The following is a 24,590-nucleotide window of genomic DNA, read 5'->3' as shown; positions in this document are numbered from 1 at the left end:
GTGATAATATAAAGAGGCTTTTTGACTTTTCAGATTCTAGGTCAAACTTTTCTCTTGTGGGGGAAGGAGGAATAGACTTCCCTGATCCCTAGTCCTTCTGGAAAATTTAATCTGATAAAAAAATGCTTTCGTTTTCTCTTGGATTTGTAGTCAGCTTAGTTCTGTGTGATGATACCAGGAGCAAAGTAGCAACATGTGGTATTTGACTCTGCTTTCACATGCACTCAGTGCAGCTTGCAAATTTAGGGTCGAGAAAAAGAGTCTCATTACCAAATGAGGTGGATGAACTTACTTTATCTTTAAGAAGCAAAATGCCGGGATGGCAACAAAATAAATATAATATAAATATATATAAATATAAAAAATATATAAATATATATAAAAATATTAAAAATATATATAAATATAAGTTGTGCTTGTTTGTGCTGTTTTGGGGGATTGGTTGATTGCGTTTTTTTTAATTCTCCTGCCTACCCCAATGCATTTTGTCTGTGTGCACCCAGAGCAGAATGAAGCAACAGCTCCTTACCCTTTCCTTCCCCCAAATCTCCAACTCCTCCCATGCTGCAGACTGGGTTAAAGGATTGCCTGTGGCTTCCCCATGCATCTTCCCACAGCCATGGGAAAGGCAGCACAGAAAGCCTTCTCCGTGAGTACGGGATGCAGTGACAAAAATCTTCCTCCTGGGTGCCCTGAGGATATCCAGAGCCTTGGATGGGCTCAGGTCCCCTCTATCGCTCCCACCAAGTTGACAGCTCGCGCCGCGGCCTCCAGCCGCCTTTGCCGCCATTCCGCCAGGCCTGCGGGAAGCCCTCAGGAGCATCCCGAGCTGCAGCTGCCGGCCTGGGGAAGCAGTGCCTGTGGAGGAGGGCCTGTGGCTCCAGCAGCAGCAGCGGAGGAGGAGCCGGAGCCCTTCCAGCTCCGTTCCAGCTCCGTTCCAGCTCCGTTCCAGCTCCGTTCCAGCGGGCTGTTCGCTCCCGAGGCTGCGCGGGGAGCGGGTCGCGGCTCGGCCCCGCCGTGCCCGGGTGAGTGGCCTGCATTCCCTGGCTCCTTACACCCCGGCCCCTGCAGCGGGAGGGTGACGGGCTGGGAGCTGGGAGCGGGCTTGGCAAGCAGGAGGCTGCTCCCGCGTTTGCTTAGCGCCTTTTTGTGGGTAATGATGATTTGGGTGTTTTGATCATTATTTATTCTGAGTGCCAGTTGCTCTGTGGTGTTTGTGGAATTTCGTTTGCCTTGCTTTCTGCACCTTCTGCGCGCAGAGCAAGATGCCAGAGTCACCGAGGCGGCAGGGCTCATTCCATGGGCATGCACGTGCTGTGCCTGTCAGCCAGCCCTCCCTCACTGCCCATTCAAAAACAACTAACATGAGAGCGTCTCATGCAAACCTTTCTGCTTTCAAAACGAGAAAAGTGTATTTTACAGGGAGGTACTAAAATAGATCTGTTCCTGGCTGGTCTCCATGGGACAGGCCTTAACCCTGAGCTATAAGTGTCACTCAGTGATTTCTCAATCACTGGTTTTTGCTGGAATAGAAGGTGAAATGGAAAAACCAAAACAGTCCCTTCCCCCTGAAAAAACAAAAACTTGCAAACTTCCAAAAGACCCATGCTGGCATAAGTACCCTAACTACTCACTTTGGTCCCAGTGATCCAAAGGACAGTTCGTGAAAGAGGGTTCTTGATCCTGCCAGGAGAGTGAAGACCTGCCACAAAACAGATAAGCACAGCACTATTGGATTCCTCATTCACTCCCTGAAACCATTCCTGTTAAACGGAACATTTGATGTCCCTGCTTAACCAACCTTTCCTGTCCCACACGCTGCTGTGAGCTGCGCTTTCAGGAGCTGAAGCTATGGAGAGGTGGACTTGCCTTTCTCAGAAGTATGAATGTGTTTTGTGTCAAGAGCTACGTGACTGATCTGGGATGTTGTCTGTGCAAAGCTGCATGGAGAACAATATCCTCCTGTCGTTTGCTTGCACACAAACCAAGTGCAAAATTAAGTACATGAATCCACCCTGGGAAAGTGGTCAGTGAAGGGAAGGCAGTGGTAAATTGCTGATACTTTCTATTCAGGAGGACTGACATTTATGGATTCCCAGCCCCATGAAAGGACTTAAAAAAAAATACAAACCAAAAGTATCACTGATAGCATTTAAAAAAAAAAAAAAAAAAAAAAAACATAAAACCACAACTATTTGGTTCTGCAAGTACTAATTAAAAATGCAGAAAAGTTCTGACAATTGAGTAAATAAACATTTTTGCTTTAAAAAGGAAGGGGGAAAAGCAACACTATTAACTTAGAAAGCGTTTGTCTATGGCTCTGTATTCTCCTTGTCCTGAGGTCATGCCTCAGGCCAGTTTGATATCAGAACATCTCAAATAAAACTTCATAGGTGTTAGAATGGCCCTTGTCTTTATGGTATCAGCCATTCCAAAATATCAGAGATTTAATCTTAAACTTGAAGCTTGATAACTGTGAGAATCACAGTTCTGACTTACTTCCAACCATCTAGTAAGGAAGGAATTTCTTGGCTCAGAAGTTCTGGCTTAACTTCACCGTGTTTTATATGGCCAGAGAAATGTAAAAGACTTGAAAAAAAATATTGCTGATGTAGACTATGTGCCAGCCTTTGCTGAAAGAGAGAACACTGTCAAGCCTTGTCTCCAGATATGTGACTGCTCTCCTTGATGGCTCACACTTGTGAAACTACAGTAAATATGTGCACCAAAAATATCTGACATACAAAACAGTGCACTGCCATATTTTTTGTTACAATCTATGTGACAAAAAGTGGACCAGTTAGAGTGAGCAAATGCAATAATTATCTACAAATTACTTGGATCTTACTTCCCACTCTGGGAAGTATCTCCATGGGATATAATCAGTAAAAAAGAGCCATGTTTAATCAGGCTGCAGGCTGTGAAAAGTCCTGACCTTTATTCAAACAGGCATCTTTACTTTCTTAGATACTCAGTCCATGTGTTTGTAGCTAGTAGCATCTACAGAAACACATTTTTTAAATTCCTCTGAAAATCAACCTGGATCAGTCAGGCTTAATTTAGGGAGAAAATGTTCCCTCCTTAAGCTTTAGAAACCTCTTAGTTTTAGAAACTATAGTTGTTCTAACTTTATTAAATGGCACAGACATGTACACAGGGCCTGTGACCCTTTCAGAACTAATGGCCCTGCTAAGTGATACTGACAGAAAATAACCTTTATTATGTGCTGAAAGGAGGCACAAATGGATAAAGACGTATTACAGCCACGCTTTTAAGAAGGAATTAAGAGGTTAGCACAGATAACTGTGATTCTAAAACTCAGATTTTGGTTTTGGGGGTTTTTTGGGCTTCAATTTCTAAACTTAATACCGTTCATTGGTTAGTTTCTGTCTCTTGTTCTTAGGTACAGCATACAGAGGGACATAAAACCCACTAAACTTGAAATTGGGTTGAGAGGATTTTTCCACCTGGTCAGTGGGATATAGACAACATCATTTAGAAGTCATCCATTTGGAAAACAGTGATTATTTGCTTCTCTTAATTTTTTTCATTTTTATTTATTTCTTTAGGTTTGCAACAATGGTAAAGGAAGCTGTAAATGACAGTGACGATTCTGAACCGTCAGTATGTGAGAGAAATGGCATGATTCACATGCATGAGCAAAGTGAGGTAATTAACTAGGATGTCAAGGTATCATTCTGGTCAGAGAGAACCCTCCTTTTCCTTCTTTCCTTTTTTAAGAATAAAACTCTTAATGTAAAAGGCACTTAAAAGTAAGCATTGAGTGTTGAGAGTATCTCATATAGATGTCTGTATGGCACATCTTTACGCATATGGTGATCACAGAATCATGGGGTAAACAAGTAACTGCATGCTGAAAGCTCATGAGATTTGTGTTCCAGTCATGAGTCTGAGTAAGAAATATGTATATATATATATATAGAGAGAGAGAAGAGACAGAAAAATAATCAGAAATGTGGAACTATTATTGGAGAAGTGCCAAACCACATTATAAGCAGAATTCCATGTCTACAGTATGACAATATGCTGACATAAATAATCATACAGGAAGAGAGATGATTAACTTGACAAAAATAATGCTAAAATTAAGTGAGACATATCCAAAAATGGTCAAAAAGTGCTTTGGTTATGAATATGGATAAGTAGATGTACCAGTATAAGATAACAGCTTCAAGGAACTTCAAGGGAATAACTCCCAGGGTAGTATTTCTCCATCTCTACTTTGACTTACCAGCTTGAGCCTTCCAGCAATGGATCATGTGAGTAAAGCTTGTGCTGGCCAGCTATGCTGTTTCTTTCATCTTTGTTTTGTTATTTTGGTTCAAGGCTTGGCAACAGAAGTTATTTAGGAGTTACAGTAATAGCACCACCTCACTGGAATGATGCTAATCATTAAAGATATTGTGAAATCCAGACCTTATGAAATTGTAGAAAATATTAACAAATGTTTAGTTTTGTACACAAAACAAGTTGAGCCGGGCCTGCTATTATATTTTCTTCGTCAAATATGGAAATACTGTTACTGCACAGGTGCTATATCTATTAGGACAGGAGCCCTGTCAGTTGCAGATAAAACACATGCAGTTCTTTGTGCCACATGAAAAACAAACACAGGGCCAGAAATGCAAAAAATACATCAAAGCTGGACATTCCTAATTCCTGGTTGTTTAGTTAACGTAGTCATCTGCAGCCAGTGTGGATCCAGTGCATCTCAGCTGACTTCAGGTGTTGCACACTACTTCAAATACATACAGTGCCACTTCTGAGGGAGTCTCCTTGTTTGCATTCAGCAGGGACCCACAGCAGATGCCAAAGGTACTGATGGAAACGTACAAACAGAAGAAACTGCTCTCTTGAACCACTGCACTCAGCAACCTCCAGAACCACCAGCAGGGTCTCCAATACCTGCAAGAACATGGAGGCAAATATTTGCTTGTCCTCCTCAGGGTTTACTAGCCCAAACAGTGACAAATGGTAGGTAAGATAGACAGAGTTTAATTAAAATGAAAAATGGCAAATGCTTGTTTCTCTGAATGGGATGGTATCTGTCCACTGTCCTTGAAAATAATGAATGGAAATAGCTGTGTTTTACTTATCACACTGTTGTTTGAATGTTTTAGCCAGAGGAAAAAAAGATAAAGGTTTGAATGTACAGGTTTTGTTTCTCCAGTCTCCTGTGTTTACTATGGTAGGTGTATTTTTGCACTGCGAGCTATATTTATCAGAAGAAAGATCTCCTAATTTTTGTCCTTAATACCACAGGCTTGAAAAGCCAAGAGTCCTCACTACAAGGCAAACTGATCTGTTTTGTTTAGAATTTTCCTAAATTGAAAACTCCCAAAAGAGATGCCTGGCTAGCCAATTATTTAAGATTTTTCCTACCAAAAGATATTTCATATGTCTTTGATTGCTTCCACAACCACTTGGAATTCTTAGGCTTTTATGTTGGGAAATCTACTGGTCTACCTTTGCCACCTGTCGCCCTCAAGTAAGATGAAGAAAACTCCAATCTGAAAATGCAGGACATTTATTCAACACATTTTTTTCTTCTCCTTCAGTCTTCTGTTTTGTATGTATGCATGCGTGTTCTCATTGGACAACTGTCAGAACAGATTTATGAACCTTGAAAGAACATAATGTTTTCACGTATTTTATAATATTTTCACACACTGTTCTCATAATATTTTTCAGGATTTTTCTCCCATTTGTATTATCCTGCTTTAATTGCTGTATCATTTCTGTCCAGAGACAGGACACTCTTCAGATTTTTTTTCCCAGGGATAACAATGTACTGCACAAACACATTCAGCCAAAAAATGATGCTTCAATTCTTTTAAAAATTAGACTGGAGCTGCATTCATCAGCTTGAAATATGCCAGGCTATTCAGCAATAGATTTTACTGTGGTTCTGTAGTAGCTGAAGGAAGATAAGCAAATGCAAGATAAGCTAGTGAAAGTCTTTGTTTCAGGTTTGGAACCTGTGAAGTGCTTTTCACAAAAGACCAAGGTTCACTCAATTTATTTTGATATTTAATAATGTTCCTGTTATCAATATTAAAGTATTTTAGCATCTGTAAAAGCAGAACATCAGTTTAGAGATCATCAAAGATGAACTGCGTTGTTATGATTAAACTAATTTTTAAGGTAAGCAATTTCATTTCTGAAAGTCATGGTTAACTGTTTTCTTTAACAGCAAAACAAATGTGTTCTAACAGCAAAGTTGTTTCTGAGAGGTGATTAAATATTCATTATTTTTTATTTTGTTCCAGTTGCATTTGTGGTCCTGGTCTGGGCTGTGGTTTGGTCCATAACTGGGGCTGAGTGTCTCCCAGGTGGAAATCTCTTTGGAATTCTGTTTCTTTATTTCTTTGCTGTCATCGGAGGTAAAATTTTTGGATTCATTAAAATACGAACACTACCCCCTCTTCCTGCTCTTCTGGGTAAGATATCCTTCCTTCTTTTCTTACTGCCTATTTTGTGTTGTTTAAACCATCCAGTATTATCTGTATGGTAGACATGTTTGGATTGGGAACAAATAAACTGTGTCACATTCAAAATCTGTAGCTTTTCCAAATTACTTTTCCACATCCTTTCTGAAAAAGTGAAAAATTCCCCAGACTGGCTCAGGTGAAATTAACTTAGCTCTCTTCTTAATTCTTCTGTCACAGTTACTTAAAATTTGGGTTTGATAATACCAAACAGGAATCTTAATCCAGACATCATTTTACAGCAGAAAAGTAACCTCTTTGCAAAATTATTGCTGAGCTGTTTCTTTAGTATCTCACACAATGAATGTGTTTTCTGAAGAAGACATTACAGCAATCAATTCCCTACTAGTAGTAGTCCAAAGGATTTCTTTTCTTCTCCTTCCTTTATCTCAAGATAATTGAAACCTGAGAAAATAAATTCACAACAAGGAATAATTCTTCTGCAGAGTTATTCTGATTCAATCATAACATTTTTTTCACATCAACATGCTATTTTATTTTATGTAGAAATGCAAAATAGAAATGAGAGATGAAAATAATGTTAATTTTGAAATTTTAAAATTCTGTTGAGGTTTCTTTCCTAGAGAAGGTTTTATACTTGCTTAGATGAGGACAATATTTTGAAGTGCTGTGATATCAGTGAAGCTGGAAATGAGCTCCAGGTTCTTCTCACCAGCTGTATCCTGTCCCCTTGCTATGTTTAGTGCATAAATGAGTGAAGCTGTTGACACATAGTAAAACTCCTCAGCAGGGTGGGCCTGCAGTGTTCAGGTGTGATTCTGCAGCCTGCACAGCTGGTGCTGTGCCTCACACAGGAGTTCCACACATGGCTCTGTCCAGGCAGCTTGTGTGCTCTTGTGCTGCTTAATTTCACCAGAGAAAAGAAATTCAAATGAGAGGGAGGGAAGTTTTGCATATGGCATGCATGCCTGCAGTATGAACCCGGAATGTCACACGCAGGGAGTCTGCCCTTTCTAAGTAAACACCCCTCTTAAACAAATAAAAGTATTTCTGACCATTTGGATTCTGCTTGTTTGGGAGTTTTTTAATTACATCTGTATCCAAAAGTTATGAGTTGAGCATGAAAATGCTTGTCAGACAGGTAATACTGGACAACAGAAACTGCAGCATGATAGCACATGTCTCTTGAGTTGTTTAGGACAGAGTTCATTGTTCCCATCCCCAGTCTTTGAGGAAAATTGGAGAAATCAATGACTCAGAAGACAAGATAGACAATGTCTGTGAATATTCTGTTTTTACATTAAAAATACAATCCTTGTGCTCTTACATGCCTAAAATCCATTTCTGCTAGGTCCAATAGAGTGTAAGGTGGCAGGCTGAGCACTTAAGCGCTTTATTGTGAGCCTCTCTCTCAGGAGGAGTGAAATTGGTACTGAAACAACCACATAATATATTTTAGGTGTATGTTGCAGAGAGGTTCTGCAGCAGGAAATATGGAACAAATCAGTTAAGATATCCTTTGAGGTGGAGATTTTTGCTTTGTTAAGTAGTTTTGCAGGTCAGGGTAGCTCCAGTGGCTTGGACCTCATGCAAGTGTTGCAAAGAGCATGTGATCACAGTGCCATCCAATATCATTGTCATAAGGTACCACAGATTAATTATGACACTGTTTTTTTTCCAGGAAGTGGTAGAAACAGTGTCTGAAAGTTTAGAGTGTCCCAGGACAAATCAAGTTCACAGTCAAGGCTCACACAGAGCTGGGACCAACCTGAGCACACTGATTTGTTTACTTTTTGTCTTTTTATAGTTTCCCATTTCTAAACATGACTAATATAAAATTGTGCCACAAAAATGTATCTTTGAATCATCAGGACTCACAATGAATCTCTGTAGGTCCATATTTATAGTCAACTTTTCCTGTACTTTTCCATATCCTTCCAGAGCTGTGCCTTTGATAGCTTTTCAGGAAGTCTCTAATTGGACAGTTTTACTAGTATTTGTAAAAAGTTGTATCTTGCAAATAGCGCAAATAAAGGATAAGACAAGTTTCTGATTTCCCTTCCCTTTTTTGTCCCCTCTTTGTGTAAGAGTCTCATTACCAGACCACTTAAAAATGTTTTAAGTTAGTCCATGATGAGCAAGTTTAGATTATATTTCCTAATGAATGCAGCATTATGGTTTCAGTGATACCTGCATTTCTTACACCTAAGAGGATTTTTAACAATTCCCAACTTCTGAGATAAATACACTATATTAGATGATCTTCCTATTTTTGCATTAAAACAAGCTAATAAGAAGGAAATCTTTCAGGTTGTAGAGGTGTCTTTGCTTATGGTTAGTGTGACCTGCACCTGGTAAACAAAGCCGAATTCTTCCGAGTCAGACTAAAGCTGTGTATCAGCATTCTGCTGATTTATTCATTGGTGACCTGCTGTGCTCTTAGGACACTTTCACTGCTTCAAAGATGTTAATCTCTTCTCATGCCTCAGTCCCATTGTTAAAACATAGCTAATAATTTGGAATATAAATTGTTTCTTTTTCTCTCATAAAAACATGATATAGTGTCTATTTTAAAGAGAGCTGTGTAAGCTTTTCTTGTGCAATAAAAAGCATGATTTGACAGGAGCTAATTTACTTTGACTTAAGGGATGCTACTTGCTGGTTTCCTAATCCGAAACACTCCATTCATCAGTGACTTTGTCCAGATAAACCTACACTGGTCTGCAGCACTGAGGAATATTGCTCTTTCCATTATCTTGACCCGAGCAGGACTCGGCCTGGATCCAAAGGTATGGCACCAGCCATCTGTGTGTGGCAGACTATACAACAGCAATAAAAAAAAATTGAATAATTGGTTCCATTAAAAATATTGAACTGCTCAGTCTTGGAGCATCTGCAGATTTGATCATTACAGAAAACATAGTTTCTGTTGTATAATTATATATACATGTACAGTAATGTCACGATTATAAGCCACACCATTTTGACTAAAATTTTGGTCCAAACCCAAAGTGCGGCTTATATATGGACAAAGAACAAAAAGTTGCTGTTTTAGTTTGGAGGACAGGTGTCTGCTGAGAAAGGCAGGAGCTTCTCTTTGAAATGGAGAATGTAAACCCCCTCCCTTCAAATTATTATAATTTTGAAATCAAGGTGCTTTCATGCAAAGATATGGCAATTAGGAATTACAGTTCTTTTCTAGGGAAATTAAAATAGAATTACAGTACTACAATAAACAAACTCCAAACCCTGACAAAGTCAGAGTACAACCTGACACCCCATCAGGCAGGGTGGTGGTAGCAGTCCCATTAAATGATGGTTGCATCCTCCTGCAGTGACAGATGTGATTCAGTGCTCCTGCAGAAGGTGCAGTTTCCCTCCGGAGGTCGAGTGGTGATGTGGAGAAATTGGATTTTCCTCTGGAGTCCAGTGGAGAAAGGGGCTACCTTAGTGTCCCAAAACCTCTGGTTTTATTTTGGTAAGAAATGTTGGGCTCTTCCCCCTGGGTAGAGCAACTTCCAATGGGATGCAGTAATTTTATCAGTCCCACAGTGGGACTCAGTGGGCCATTAGCAGAAAATGACTCGCTGCAGGAAGGATGGGTTGTGAAAAGATAAAGAACAATGCCCTACCTGGTTTAAATGGATGGCCCATTAGCAGAATATCTGCCATGGAGATAAGGATCACTGCCCCCACCCTCAACAGATGGTTATAGAATAGACACCTTTTATCACACTCTGTATTGTAACGTGCGGCTTATAATCAGGTGCGGCTTATAAGCGTGAAATTACTGTATATGTACAATGTTAATATTGGCAGCTGGATTTGTACAGTAGTCAAGCAACCAAAAAAAACCCTGAAGAAAACTGATTTTATGATTATTTTCATTTTCTGAATTTTGTGAGAACAAGTTGAAGATGTGTGCACTGTCACGGTCTGTCAGAAAGAGTTTACACTCCCTGACAAACTCCCTGTTACTTTATGCTGAAAATTTGAAGTAATGGAAGGGATCCCCATTCCTTGAAAGAGAATGTTTTTGTGTGGACAGAAATAAAAAAAACTCAACCAATCACAAAAATATAAACCCTGTGTGACTTTATGCAAAATAAGCTGGCTGAAGTAAAGCTGTACCATATTGGCCCCTGCCTATTGAAGGAACCACTCAGAATTTATATAAAACTTAGGTAAAGTATGGGTGGTTTAGAACATCTAAACTGATTTTTCTTAACCAAGAAAAACTAGAGAGTTGCCAATGCTTCAGTTATTTAGGAAAATAAGGTTTTGACAATGTTGAAAAATACCTGTTTTCCTATATTATCATAATCTTGTTTTCCAAGACATTGAGGCTTGTATGAGTATGAACTGTGTGTTGTTAGACACAGCTCGGGTGCCCAGTTCTGTGAGACTGCATTTCTTTTATTTCATGACAACTTTTTTTGCTGAAGTGTCTTCATTTCTGACTTTTTCTTCCATGTGGTAACAAAACTGTCACTTGGACTCTGTGTGGTAGTGCTTCGATGCAGTTACAGTTGTTCCTCATGTAATTGAAACTGCAAAGACAAAGAAGTCAGTTTCTCTTCTCAGCCCTGATTATGCTGGGATAAACTAGACTGGTAAAAAGTGGAACTCACTGATTTTTATTTCTTTTTTTTTTTCATTCCATGTCAAAATTAGAGATCCATCCTGGCAGACTCATGTTTGTGACTAGCTATTAAAGACAGCTGTTAGAAGCAAATACGCCAATTCAGAGAACATTTTTTTAAAACTGCTATGCCAAAAGGAGCTTCATTTTTGAATATTAAGTGAGAGACAACTGAAAGATGCTTGACTCCTTGTGCCAAGTTTATGTAGTTCTACAACTTTTCATGATTTGTTCATAGATTTGGGGGTGCTCATTCAACTTCTGGGATTATAGCCAAATCTTTTGTGGATGGAGCAAATGATAAGAAGCCAAGGAGAATTTTCTGTTACTCCTTCCCGTGACATTTAAGAACCTTATCAAACCTAGATTCACTGCCACACTTGAAATTTTATATCCAAATCCGTTTGGACCTGGGTTTATCTCTAGTTTAGGCCATGTCATGTGCTATAGTGCAGCTCAGATGGGATTCTTTAACAAGCCATATCAGATTGTAAATGTTTTTCCTCTCTGTCAAGCCAAGGGTACTGATACTATTGTGCCTGTATGATTGCAGGCTCTTAAGAAGCTCAAAGCTGTCTGTTTACGGCTTGCTTTCGGACCATGCCTCTCAGAAACAGGCACAGCTACTGTCCTCGCCTGCTTGTTCCTGCATTTGCCATGGCAATGGGGATTTATCTTAGGGTAATGTACTGCCTTTTCTCCTGTATGACACAAGTGCCAGTTTTCAGGCTGCAGCTAAATGATCCAAGTATTGCTAGTTCTCTGTGCCAAGCAGAGAACTCAGTTCAGTGCCATTTGGGAAGCCGTGGTCTTTTGCTTACCATTTATGTTTGGCTCTGTGGCTAATTTAAAGATCATATTTGCAGACTGCGGAGGAGTATTTGCATCATTACTTTTCTGTGTTTGTGACCTGAGTACTTGAAGGAAGAAGGATAGTGCAGTCCCTGAGTCTTGAACCACAACACAGGGGGCTTTTTAGGGACAGAAAAATAAAAAATTATACCACAGTTTGGAAAATTTTCATACTGGAAGTCAGAACTTCCCCACAAAGAGATGCACATAGGACAGCCTTTCTGTCACAAGTCAAGGATAAGGATATGGCATGGTATATTCTAGAGTAACATGCTTGAAGAAAAGACCTTTTCCATCTAGTCCTAAGTGGACTGGGTGGACTTGGGCCAGACCCATACACTAGAACAAGATGGGTGAAGTCCTTGTCTGACACATGCTGAATTTTATGAGAAGGAACTGGGCCCCTGAGTCATAAGCACGTCTAGACCAGGTTTCCAAATGGGTGAATCAAGGCATCTATCAGGGAACATAACTGGCCTGCAGTAGAGACTCCAGTTCTAGTCTGTGGAGCCCTTTACATTTAGTGTTACTGAGTTGGGCAGACAGTAAGAGCTAATTGCAGATCTGCATAGAAATATCCCTGCTTGTAATTAGAGGGAAAAGGTTAGGAAAATACTTTACATAAAGGTCTACTTATTTATACTTCAAAAGGATTAAGGTCAGAACATTTTGAAGGTTTTTTTTAGTTCAGTGCTTTCTTTTTGAGATGCTGAACCTATGTGTTTTCAGTTTTGTTCTAGGTGCAGTCTCCCCTGCCGTGGTGGTTCCCTCCATGCTGATTTTACAAGCTGGGGGATACGGGGTGGAGAAAGGTGTCCCAACTTTGCTAATGGCAGCTGGCAGCATCGACGACATTCTGGCTATCACAGGCTTCAACACTTGCCTTGGGATGGCTTTCTCTTCTGGTATGCTGGTTAATCCGTACATGATGAAATACAGAACAATGATGTTTTGGAGAATGTGTGCTCTGTTATGGCTGAATGGTTTGTAACTTAATGGCATCTCATTAAAATTCACATATAGCCTTAAATACTGAGATAGAAATTGCCCGTGTTCAAAAGTTAGCGTAACATTGTCAGCTCTGAGTTGTGAGTCACAATAACTTTCAGAGAACATTTTTCCCTCACTGCTCTCTTAGCTGCTATATCTGGGCCCTACATGCACAGCATGGTGCTTTGAAATTTCACTGGGTTTGTCAGTGTTCTTACAGTGTCTCTTTCTCTGACTTCTCTTGCACACTTTCTCGGCATGAGCATTCAGAGAAAGAAAGTTGCACCATGCAGTTCCTTCAGGCCCATAGGTTCCCTCCTGAATCCCTTTGCCCCAAGTAATTTAAAGCAAACACTGTCCTGGAATCACCATCATAGGTCTAGAGCATGGTTTGAGTGGAGGTCTGTGTATGGCTTACTGAACACGTTTTTCTTTTGTGAAATAGGTTCTACTCTGTACAATGTGCTCCGTGGAGTGCTCGAGGTCGCTGTTGGCATAGCAGCTGGGGGAATTCTGGGAATGTTCATTCGATATTTCCCAAGCCATGACCAGGTAAAAACCTAGTTTAAAAAAAAATTACAATAAAGTGATTCTTTGCTAAGGGGTTATTTTCTTTAGTTATTAATTTCCAAGCTTCCTGTGAAGCTGGTTTTACGGAAAGCTTTTTACAGTGCTAGCACCTTCCAGATTGCAAAACCTATCAAGTGAGGATGTATTTTAAAGGAGATTACTTATTTACTGCACCAATAATAATGTATGATCTCACAGTCTTTTTGATAGAAGTTTGGAATCCAGCTCACCATCGTGCTCCCATTGAAGGTAGTGGAAATGGAGGAAGGGTCTGCTATCCAGACAGTAAAATAATAATTTATTAGATTGGTGCATTTACTTATTTAAGATGTATCCAGTAGGCCTAAGATTAAAAATTAATAAAGCAGATGTATTAGAGGTTTTAAGTGATTGCTCATATCATTAGTATTAATTAAATGTGTTACTTTCAATTAAAATTACATTTATAGAAAGTGGTAGATGAATTTTCTATCGAGGAGTAATTAAATTAACAGAAAATTGTGGAAGAATTTAGATATACTCTGGACTATCAAAGTCAGCGTCTATTGCCCTCAGTAGCATCAAATTTTCTTATTAAATAATGTAAGACGTGATACAAAAGCTAAACCGTTAGATAGAAATGAGGAACAATGGTAGATAACTGCTGTGAGACTGAATTAAATAAAACTAGATTATTCCTAGCAAATGTTTGACTTATCCTTAAAAACATCTGGTTGCAAAGATTTCACCTTTCCTTGGATAAACTATTGTAATACTTGACTACACAGGTAGAAAATCCTGCTATCGCAGAGTTGAGGCAGAGCTGGTGGAACAGAGCATCATGTTCCTTGTGATAAAAATAGCCTGGTGGCAATAAGAAATTGGATGGGCAGAGGAAAAAACTACATGTTCAAAATTTGTATTCTTAAGAATGTCTGAAAAAATCCTAAAGTTTCAAGTGAGTTCAAGACTCACTTGAAAGCTTTGATTCCTTCAAAATAACTAATTTTTAATTTTCTTTTCAAGTTCTTATTTTCCAAATTAACAGGAGTAACTTTACCCCCCCCCCCCCCCATTTCTGAAAGAAATTCACTTTTTTGTTTGTCTGTTTCCTTGGCTGCAGGCATCTTTGGCATGGAAGAGATCATATTTTGTACTTGGACTGTCCATGTTTGCTGTTTTTGGCAGCATCTACTTTGGCTTCCCTGGATCAGGAGGGCTCTGCACATTAGTCTTGGCTTTTGTTGCAGGTGTGGGATGGTCTGATGAAAAGGTGAATGTTTACATAAGAACCATACCATATCCAAAGACTGGTGAATGTACAGCCTGACAGGAGCTTGAATTTCTGTCAGGAGTGGTAATGGTATGTTTGTGAAGCATTAGAAGCTGTACAGATTCAAGAAACAAACAAAGAGGAAAAAAAAAAGCAAAAAACAAACCAAGCAGTACTTTCTACATTTGTTTTGGAAGTCTTTGGTGTTTCCCATGTCAGAAAGTTACCATACATGTCAGCAGAGCAATATGTATGCCAATACAAAGCCTGGCATACTGATTGAGAAAGGCTCAGTTTTTATTAGACATCTTAAGTCATATGAAGGAGACTTAGTTGTGAAGGCACTTGACAGTAGCAATCCAAAACTTTAATTACCAGCTCTGTGAGTGTCTGCACACAGAAACTTTATGGTAAAATTTACAAATGAGTGTCCAAGATCCAGTTGTGGACATGGCCTGAATTGCCTGAGGGTTTGTTTCCTGTGGTTTGGAGGGGGCGAAATGAAAAGCAGTGATTAACTGTACTCTGTCATCTTTCCCAAAACCCAGCCAGTGTAATTTGGATAACTTAGAGGAGCAGGGTGCACATAATAAATAATGATGTAAGGCCATAAAAAACCCATACATAAGACTGCTTTTTAGTCACTTTCTCTTAGGTACTAGCCTACTTCATCTCACTGCTGCTGCCCCACTGCCTTTCTGTACCTTGCTGTGTCTGACTGCCTCTTTTGCTTGATATCATCTACATTTAATGTTTTGAGGGCATCTCTCTCTCCACAGCTATAGCTTTGTGACATTCTGTAGAAGAAGGGGAAGAAAAAGGAAAGGGGATTAGATATAGTAGAGTTCATGTTATTATCCCCATCTTGACCTTGACTTCAGTAAGATCTCAAGATTTGTTATAGCAATGAAAAGAAACTAAGATTGTCCAATTTTAAAGGATGAAAAACTCTTCTTGGGACTTAACTAGTTAAGTACGTTACAACTGATCAAGCTGTCTACTGAAAAGCTTTTAAACCATTTCTAAATGATTTCAGGAGGAAGGACCTTAAAAGAGTATATTCAGTTTATAAAGGCTTAGTTTAAATTCTTTTGATCTGTGAATGAAGCTTCATGGCCTTAAGTATATTGATGTCAAATGCCTTAGCTCTTTTTTTCTCAGAGATGTCTGTGTACTCAATATATTACCAAGGTTTTCCTGCTGACCTTCTCAAAGGCCACTGCCTCCCAGTGTCCATGGTGGACTTGACCAACACTGTCTACAGAGAACAATGAACATTGAAGCTATTCCTGGAACAGTCAAATGGGTAGTAAATAGGCTGAAATCTGTAAAGAGGGGAGTTCTGGGGCCTTGTTTTGTTTTGTTTTGTTTTTCATTTTGCCAAAACTGAAAAGAGTGAAATAACAAGGAGAAAAGAGGCAAAAATGTGTGTGTGTATATATATTTTTTCACTTCATTTTCTTTAAGGTTACAGAAGTTTTTGTATGACTGTAGCACACCATTCCATTGACAGAAGAGCAAGAGGTGTTGCAGGATCAGTCCGAAAAAGAATACCAAGGATGGGACATGTCAAGGCCCTGGATTGATTATTAAGTGACAGAGCACTGCACTTTTATTTTCCACACACTCCAGCCTGAAGGTTCATTTGCTGTTCTAGAACCCACTTAAGTAAAAGACAAGTGCTGTTTTATATGCTATGTGTACCTTTTCATGTAAATGGAAGATGCCTGTTTACCCTGGCAGCAGTTATTTTAGGAAAATTGTGTGAAGTTTAAACACGAGGAGAAAAGATGGTTTTGCCTTTATACACTTTATTGCAGTGGAAAGTTCAGCACTTGTTCCTGGTATGTGATTTCAGACTTGCTCAGACTGACTTTGCCCTTGCTCACATGGAGAGTGGTCTCTGACTGAGTGCAGCACGAACAGAGATAGGTCATGACTGAAACTTGGGAGAGTCTGACTCTGTTCAGCTACAAATAGAAGAGCATGTTTAGGCATGCAGTTCCCAAAGGCTCAGAAACTTCATGACAAAGCTGAAACTGAAGTTGAAATTACATGTTTCTAAATACTGAAAATCAACAATGCTTTATTTTCCTCCTCTTGTCTGCAAACTGCTCTGTTACTGTTCAAACACCAGTGGTTTTTATTTCTCCTCTCAAGACATCAAATATTTATTTACTAGGACAGTTAGATGCAGTCTGACCTTCAAAAGTCTGCAACTGATTTTGAATGTTTTAGTATTAGGTCAAAGAAAGAGGAGCAATTCTGGACAATCTTTATGAAGCATTTTCACTTCATCCTATGATTACTGTTGTGTCTGCCTGGCCATCTTTTTGTGAATTTACAGATTGGTTTTGTTTTTATTGCAGAGGGAAATAGAAAAAATTGTGGCAGTTGCATGGAATATCTTTCAACCTTTTCTTTTTGGTTTAATTGGAGCAGGAGTATCCATTACATCTCTTAGGCCTGAAACTGTTGGTAAGCTCATTCACAAATTATCCAGTTTTCATTACTGGCTTTGAAAGAATCTCTATAAAGAAATCGAAAACAAAGCAGATTATAGCTGACCCCAAAAAACCAGAAGCACCTATGCACAAAAGTACTGAGAAGTGTTTGTCTGTTGCAGGGCTCTGTGTTGCTATATTAGGCATTGCCCTAGTTGTGCGAATCGTAGCAACGTTCCTGATGGTGTCTTTTGCTGGGTTTAATTTCAAGGAGAAGGTATTTGTCTCACTGGCATGGATTCCCAAAGCCACTGTCCAGGTAAACAATCCAACATCACCTTCATTCCAGGCTAAATCTACTTTGTTTAGCAAAGCTCCCTGTAATTAGCGCAGCAGTAAGCAGGAAAAGGTTCAGGCTCAATGACAGCTGAGTGTAGTATATTGACTGTTCATACTCTAAAACACTCTAACTGCTTGAAAAGTGTGTGGAGAACCTTCTATGTGCAGGTGTTTTGCTTGTATCCTGGGTTTACTCTTAATAATGACAGTGATTTGTTCATCCACCACAGGAAATTTAACAATTTCTCAGCCATTGCTGATTATTGTGCCTTCACATACAGATTCTGAGAACTCTCAGAGGTAAAAGCATTTCCCTGTAATACATGAAGTGTCTATAAGGACAGTCACATCAGGACTCAGAATGGGTTTCAGTCTGGAATTATTTTGGTAAGGAGTAGTTTGAGAACCATATTAATGGCTACATTCCTACTCCTTTATTTCAGTGATTGTCACATCATTTAGACCTTGCCTCAATAGTGTGATTACTTGCAAACAAAAGTTAATAATCAAAACAGGTAAGACTTACAGTAATTTCACGAATACAAGCCGCACCAATTTGACCAAAAGTTTGGTGGAAACCCGGAAGTGCGGCTAATATTCGAGGGCGGCTAATACATGAACAATATTCTAAAAGCTGCCAACACGGAAGTGAGAGCCCGCGGCAGCCCCAAGCCAAGCTGGAGCCTGGCCGGCCCCGGCAGAGGTGGGAAAGCCTGGCAGAGGCGGGGCCAGCAGTGTGGGGGGCGGGCGGCTGAGCCTGAGCCAGCAGGGCGGGGCAGGGAGGGCGGCAGAGCCTGGGCCAGCAGGGCGGGGGAGCCTGGGAGAACTGGGGCTAGCAGTGCAGGGGAGCATGGCAGAAGCAGGAAGCCTGGCGGGTGGGGCTGCCTGGCAGCGGGGGAAGCCCAGCAGAATCGGGGCCAGCAGCGTGGGGGAGCCCGGCGGTGCGGGGGCCTGCAGTGCCGGCCAGGGCGAGCAAACGCGGTGGTGGTGCAGATGGGAGGGGGCGGCCGGTGAGCCTGGCGGCGGCCGCCCTGCCGGCAGAGCCTGGCAGTGGCGGCAGCCCTGCCGGCCGGGCGAGCAAACATGGCGCGGGGCGGCCGGCGAGCCCGGCAGCGGGGGCGGCGGCTGGCCCGCCGGCCGGGCGAGCTAACATGGCGCGGGGCGGCCGGCGTGCCTGGTAGCGGCGGCGGCAGCTGGCCCGCCGGCAGGGCGAGTAAACGCAGCAGTGGGGCGGCCGGTGTGTCTGGCAGCGGCAGCTGGCCCGCCGGCAGGGCGAGTAAACGCAGCAGCGGGGCGGTGCTGACGGGAGAGGGGGGCCAGCGAGCCCGGCGGCGGCGGCAGCCCTCCGGCCAGGCGAGCAAACGCGGCAGCGGGGCAGCCGGCATGCCTGGCAGCGGCGGCGGCGGCTGGCCCGCTGGCAGGGCGAGCAAACGTGGCAGCGAGGCGTTGCTGATGGGAGAGGGGGGGCCAGTGAGCCTGGCGGCGGCTGCAGCACCACCCGGCCGGCCCCGTCGGCAACCATGAGCGGGCCAAGCCTTCCTGGCCCCGCCCCAAGCCAGTAAACCCCGCTATGCCGCGATCCTGTTACTAATTGGCCAATTTGTGAAAGCTGCGCACGGATTCTCGCTACGAATGAAAGTGCGGCTAATATTCGGGGTGCTGCTTATCTATTGACAAAGACAGCAACATTGTCGAGGCACCAGAAGTGCGGCTTATACTCCGTGCGGCTTGTATTCGTGAAACTACTGTATTACATGGTCAGTGAATTAAATGTTCAGAAGCTGCCATTAGTTGATTATTGTCAGGATACATTCTCCAATTGTGGCATTTTAACAGCTGGAATACACAATATACTGGCCTATTTCATTAATCACATATTCTCCAGAAATGTGGATAAAATGGCAGCTAAGCAATGTTCTTCACAGGAGGAAACCACACAGATAAACTCATTAGCTTAGAAAATTCCAAGCATAGTCAAGTGAAAATTTTTCTCATAGGTGTAAGATAATGCTTACAGTAACTTCACGATTACAAGCCGCACCTGATTATAAGCCGCATTTCTGGGGTGTCAGCAATGTTTAGGTCCTCATCCATATATAAGACGCACCGGATTATTAGCCGCATTTTCATTCGCAGTGAGGATCCGTGTGCAACTTTCACAAAGTTGCCAAATAGTAACAGAGTCGCGGGATCACGTGGTTTACTGACTCGGCTTGGGGCCAGGTGGGTTCGGCCTGCTCAGGGCTGCCAATGGGGCCAGGTGGCCCTGCTTGGCACTGCCACTCGGCGGGGCCGCTCAGGGCCGACTGGCCAGCCAGCGCTGCCGCCAGGCTCACTCGTCCCTGCCTGCCGCCTGCGCCACCGCTGCCGTGTCTGCTTGCCTTGGCCCAGCTCTGCCTGCCCCCGCGCTGCCGGGCTCCCCCACGCCACTGGGCTTCCCGGCTCTGCCGGGCAGCCCTGCGCCACTGGGCTTCCCTGCGCTGCTGGCCCCGGTTCTGCTGAGCTTCCCGGCTCTGCCAGGCTCCCCCGCTCTGCTGGGCTCCCCCGCGCCGCCGGGCTCCCCCACACTGCTGGCCCCAGTTCTGCTGGGCTTCCCTGCTCTGCCGGGCAGCCCCACGTCACTGGGCTTCCCTGTGCTGCTGGCCCCAGCTCTGCCGGGCTTCCCCCACACCGCCAGCCCTCCCCCGCACCGCCCGCCTCTGTCGGGGCCGGCCAGGCTCCAGCTCGGCTTGGGGCTGCCGCGGGCTGTCACTTCTGGGTTGGCAACTTTTTGAACATTGTTCATATATAAGTCACTCCGGATTACAAGCCGCACTTCCAGGTACAGACCAAAACTTTAGTCAAAATGGTGCGGTTTATAATCGTGAAATTCTATGTACAGCCTAGAAACTAATGGGTTGAATGTACTAAAAATGTCAAATTTATGTGAAATGTTGACTAATGATAGGTTCCCTTTTTTACCCTCATTCAGTGCTGAAGATTACTTGCTCCATCTCAGTAATGTTTTCTTCCCTGCAGGCTGCAATAGGTTCTCTTGCCCTGGATACAGCAAGACAACATCAAGATGAGCAACTGGAAAAGTATGGAATGGATGTACTGACAGTAGCTTTCTTGGCTATCTTGATCACTGCCCCAGTTGGAGCCCTGGTTATCGGCTTGGCAGGACCCAGACTTTTGCAGAAGTCTCTGACAAATAGCAAGGAGGATGAGGAAGGTGCGGAGGTTGGAGAAGAGGCAGAGGCCTGTGAACCTTCATAAGACAGACAACTACAGCAGTCTGCTCCTTCAACCCTGACACTTTTGTTGAGTAAAGATGTCACCTCTCTAATCCTGCTGGAGGAACCTAAAACTATCAGTTACCCCTGCTATTTTTAAAGCAGCCCTGGTGGAGTTCTATAAAATAGTTTTATGTGATGATGGTGCCTTGAGATGAAATAGCTGAACATACAGTGAATAAGATGACCTGGCAGTGAGTCACTGAGAAGTTAGCAGTCAAGAGTTACTTGAAATGTGTGGGTGGTGAGGCCAAGGAGAGGGTCAGAATTGTTGAGGCATAGAGTAGAGTCATGAGGAAGAATATAAACAGAGAAAAATGGAGACTAATGTGAATAACTTCTTGATGGTTGAAACTGGGCTGTGAGATGGCAAGTTCCAACTCAAAGAAAGCAACTTCCAAGTAAGAGATTGCTGACACATAGTGAACTAATCCTGCCATGGGTTGGTGATTCCGTGTCCTTCCTCATTTGTGTTCCAAAACTTGCCTTTTCCTATGGCTATTCTTCCTCATGGCCGAGGCATTCTTTTGTGCCTTCAAGGACTGTCAGCTCTGGTTGTAGCAAGGAACAGCAAATGGCACTTAGATGCTCAAAGAGACAGCTGGGGCCATCACAGACTGTGGTAATAGAGATGTTGATGCCAGCAGAAAAAAGGAGAGAGCCTGAAAATGAGATGAGGGTTGTGGGATGGCTATAAGGACTGGGGGAGGGTTGTATGAGATTGGGATGGCTGCTTCACCTGTGTACCTCAGCCTTCACACAACATGATGTCCTACAGCCAGGAGTAAACTCTGTTAATCAAAATGTAAACTCTGTTGATCAAAATCCTGCTCTTGCCTTTTAGGTTTGGTACAGCTGACAGATACCAGTAAATCTGTCTGGCTCTGCTATGTTTTGTACAAGTAACAAGCTCCAAGTAAGTTGTTAGTAATTCCATTCGGAGGCATAGAGTCAGTACAGCATCCCTCAGAAGCTGGAATTTACTTATATACATTTTTGGAAAGGCTGTTAGGTTGTGCCTGTAACTGAGGCAGACAGCACTAGCCTGCAGATTTCTACACTACAGTTCACTGAACTCATTTTACAGGTTACTGTGTAAAATACATTTGATGGTGTATAGATTTTGGCATTAGTAAGAACTAATAATTTCTATTTTAGCTTTTAAATTTTAATATGCAAAACAAAAAATATACAAAAATACTTTTAACTACTTAAATACTTCTAATGTTGACATTGTACTATTTGCAGAGAGTCATATGTCATGATGAGCTGTATACAGCTCAGCATGCATGCCTTTTTATAAGCCTTACTCTCTAAGCAAAAAGAAAGCTGCCTGAGAAATACTTAGATTTCATAGCCTGCAGTTCCAGCACAATGATAAAAATATCGGGAAATTTTTCAGCAAGTTTACCCTTAATAATTGTCAAGTACATTATATTTTTCTAACTATGTACACTGCTGTTCTCTGCTTCCTCGGGAATGTACCATCTTTAGTTCAGTTCAAGTTTGTCTCCTGAAAGGAAGATGCTTTGAAATGGCACTGGATAGGTTTGAAGCTGGAGCAGTGGTTAAGGGTGCTATGCTTGATTGTTATTGACATACCTGGACTTCTGTGCCTGTTCTGCCTACTTCACGTGCATTCCTGGTGGCCCCCTGGCCCAGTCCTGTTCAGTATCTTTACTGATGATCAGGATAAAGGGATTGTGTGCACCCCCAGTAAATTCATGGACAACACAAAGTTGGGTGGCAATGTTGATCTGCTGGAGGGCAGGAAGTCTCTGCAGGGGATCTGGACCGGCTGGATCAATGGGCTGAGACCAATGGAACGAGGTTCATTCAACAAGGCCAAGTGCCAAGTCCTGCCCCTGGGTCACAGCAACCCCAGGCTGTGCTGCAGGCTGGGGACAGTTGCTGGGAAGCTGTCCATGGAAAAGGACCTGGGGGGACCGGTCAGCTGGCTGAGCATGGGGCTCAGGGGGCACCGCACTGCTCTACAACCCCTGACAGGAGGGGGTAGCCAGGTGGGGGTCGGCCTCTTCTCCCACACAACCAGTGGCAGGATGAGCGGACTTAAGCTTTACCAGGGGAAGTTTAAGTTGGACATTAGAAGGAATTTCTTCACAGAAAGTGTTGTTGAACAGTGGAGTGGACTGCCCAGCAAGGTGGTAGAATCATCTTCCCTGAAGGTGTTTAAGCAAAGACTTGACATGGCACTGAGAATCATGCTCTGGTTGACATGGTGGTCATAGGTTGGATTCAATTATCTCAGAGGTCTTTTTCAACCTCACTGATTCTATGATTTTGTGAAATACATGTAGTTTTAATAGGAGATTAAGTATTTGGAAATTGTAATGTTGATAAAGCTAACTGACAAGATAAGGAAATACAGTGTTCAGTTCATCAGTGACTGTCTATAAAATAGTTCTACTTGAGTAAAACTTACAGGAGTTCACTATTTGGTAAAGTTTTATTAAAAGTAGAATCCTCCCCCAGGGATTACTATGCCAAATTTGGAATGTGTTCAATAACAGAAGTGTGATGATGTAAGGATTACAGCCCTTTAAATTTGGACACAACCTTAAGTACAAAAGCAAAACTCTGATGAAAAGCTTTTGTTTGTGATAGCCTCTAATACTTCCTCACCAGCAAAACATCATCTCATAAATGGGATTTACTGTTCCCTTAACCTCAGTGCATCCTCAATTATACATTAGGTCACTTACACAATTCTGAGTGCCTGAATAAGCTATACTAACGAAAACTTGTCTTTTTTGCTAATCTAAGTGAGATTTAATAATTTTTCTTTCCCTGCCATTTTACGTGGGTATTTCTCATGAGACCCCCTTCCCCCAGCTTTTATTAAAACTTCAAAAAGTATCAGACTGGAGCTATTACACAGACCTGCAGATCTAAAATTAAGAGCTTTAATGCTTTATAATGTTCCCTCTCCTTGTCTTCCAGAAAGGAAGAAAACACTTGCATATTTTCATTAAACAATATATAAGGACTTAAAACTTGAGACTGGGTTTTTTAGTATCATGACAGCTATTTTTAAATAGCAACTAACTTTGAGAGATTCAATTTCAGTTTTTATCAGAGTACGGGTGAAGCATGACATACATTAAAGACCACCTCCCTTTTAACAAAATGCCATGAAAATCATTACAGAATAAGGCATAAATTCAAGCCAATAAAATCATTATGCCATGGTAGGCTCTTATTTGCAGGAAATAAAATTAGAGCACAATGTGCAGTAAGTGATAACCAGAGTCCCACTGTCATGCAGACATAATCACAGGCATGGTGTGGAGGAACTGTTCCAGAAGGTTCACAAGAACCTCTGCAGCAGAAAGATCTGACAGCAGAGTGTTCCCAGCAGCCAGCATGTGCAAATTACAGCAGGCAGCATATGGGAGAAGACAGAAATTGTCTATCTGCAAGCCGGGAGTCGCACAGGCCAGGGGATGTGGTGATGATGATGTGATTATAATCACAGCTTACTCTGTCTTTTGCAGCCAACTGAGCTTTTTATGGAATTTAAACTCAAGTCTAAAATTAACTGTGAAACAGCCATGGTGTGTTGCAGCCACAAAATGGATGATAGTTTCTGCATCTTGCTTTTTAAATAAAGAGTGCAAGAGAAATTTTTGGTCAATTGTACTTCTATTACATTTACTTTGTCTAGTAGTTGCCCCAAGTCAGACACCTTTCTCTAAACCTGTTTTACAGGTTTATTTGTAGACTATTACAACCATG

General features: G+C 42.0%; 1 protein-coding gene across 3 annotated transcripts; it reads left to right on the top strand.

Moving 5' to 3' along the window:
* Positions 1-535: 535 nt before the first annotated feature.
* SLC9B2 (solute carrier family 9 member B2) lies at positions 536-24,478 on the top strand. 3 transcript variants are annotated; one of them, XM_033059755.2, is made up of 12 exons: positions 536-1,025; positions 3,570-3,669; positions 4,815-4,995; positions 6,291-6,461; positions 9,117-9,259; positions 11,666-11,793; positions 12,694-12,869; positions 13,400-13,506; positions 14,627-14,776; positions 17,146-17,254; positions 17,403-17,539; positions 20,578-24,478. In XM_033059755.2, the coding sequence occupies exons 1-12, from the start codon at positions 715-717 to the stop codon at positions 20,815-20,817; spliced, it is 1,953 nt and encodes a 650-aa protein (XP_032915646.1). In that variant the 5' UTR covers positions 536-714; the 3' UTR covers positions 20,818-24,478. The 3 variants fall into 3 exon arrangements, with proteins under 3 accessions (XP_032915646.1, XP_032915645.1, XP_042635185.1); XM_033059754.2 differs by having other exon boundaries at positions 4,812-4,995; XM_042779251.1 differs by lacking the exons at positions 17,403-17,539; positions 20,578-24,478 and having other exon boundaries at positions 4,812-4,995; positions 16,244-17,234.
* The last annotated feature ends 112 nt before the right edge of the window (positions 24,479-24,590 follow it).

Source organism: Catharus ustulatus, chromosome 5 (genome assembly GCF_009819885.2).
Source record: "Catharus ustulatus isolate bCatUst1 chromosome 5, bCatUst1.pri.v2, whole genome shotgun sequence".
NCBI lineage: Eukaryota > Metazoa > Chordata > Aves > Passeriformes > Turdidae > Catharus > Catharus ustulatus.
The sequence above is the reverse complement of the archived record's forward strand: the minus strand, read 5'-3'. Positions and strand labels throughout refer to the sequence as shown.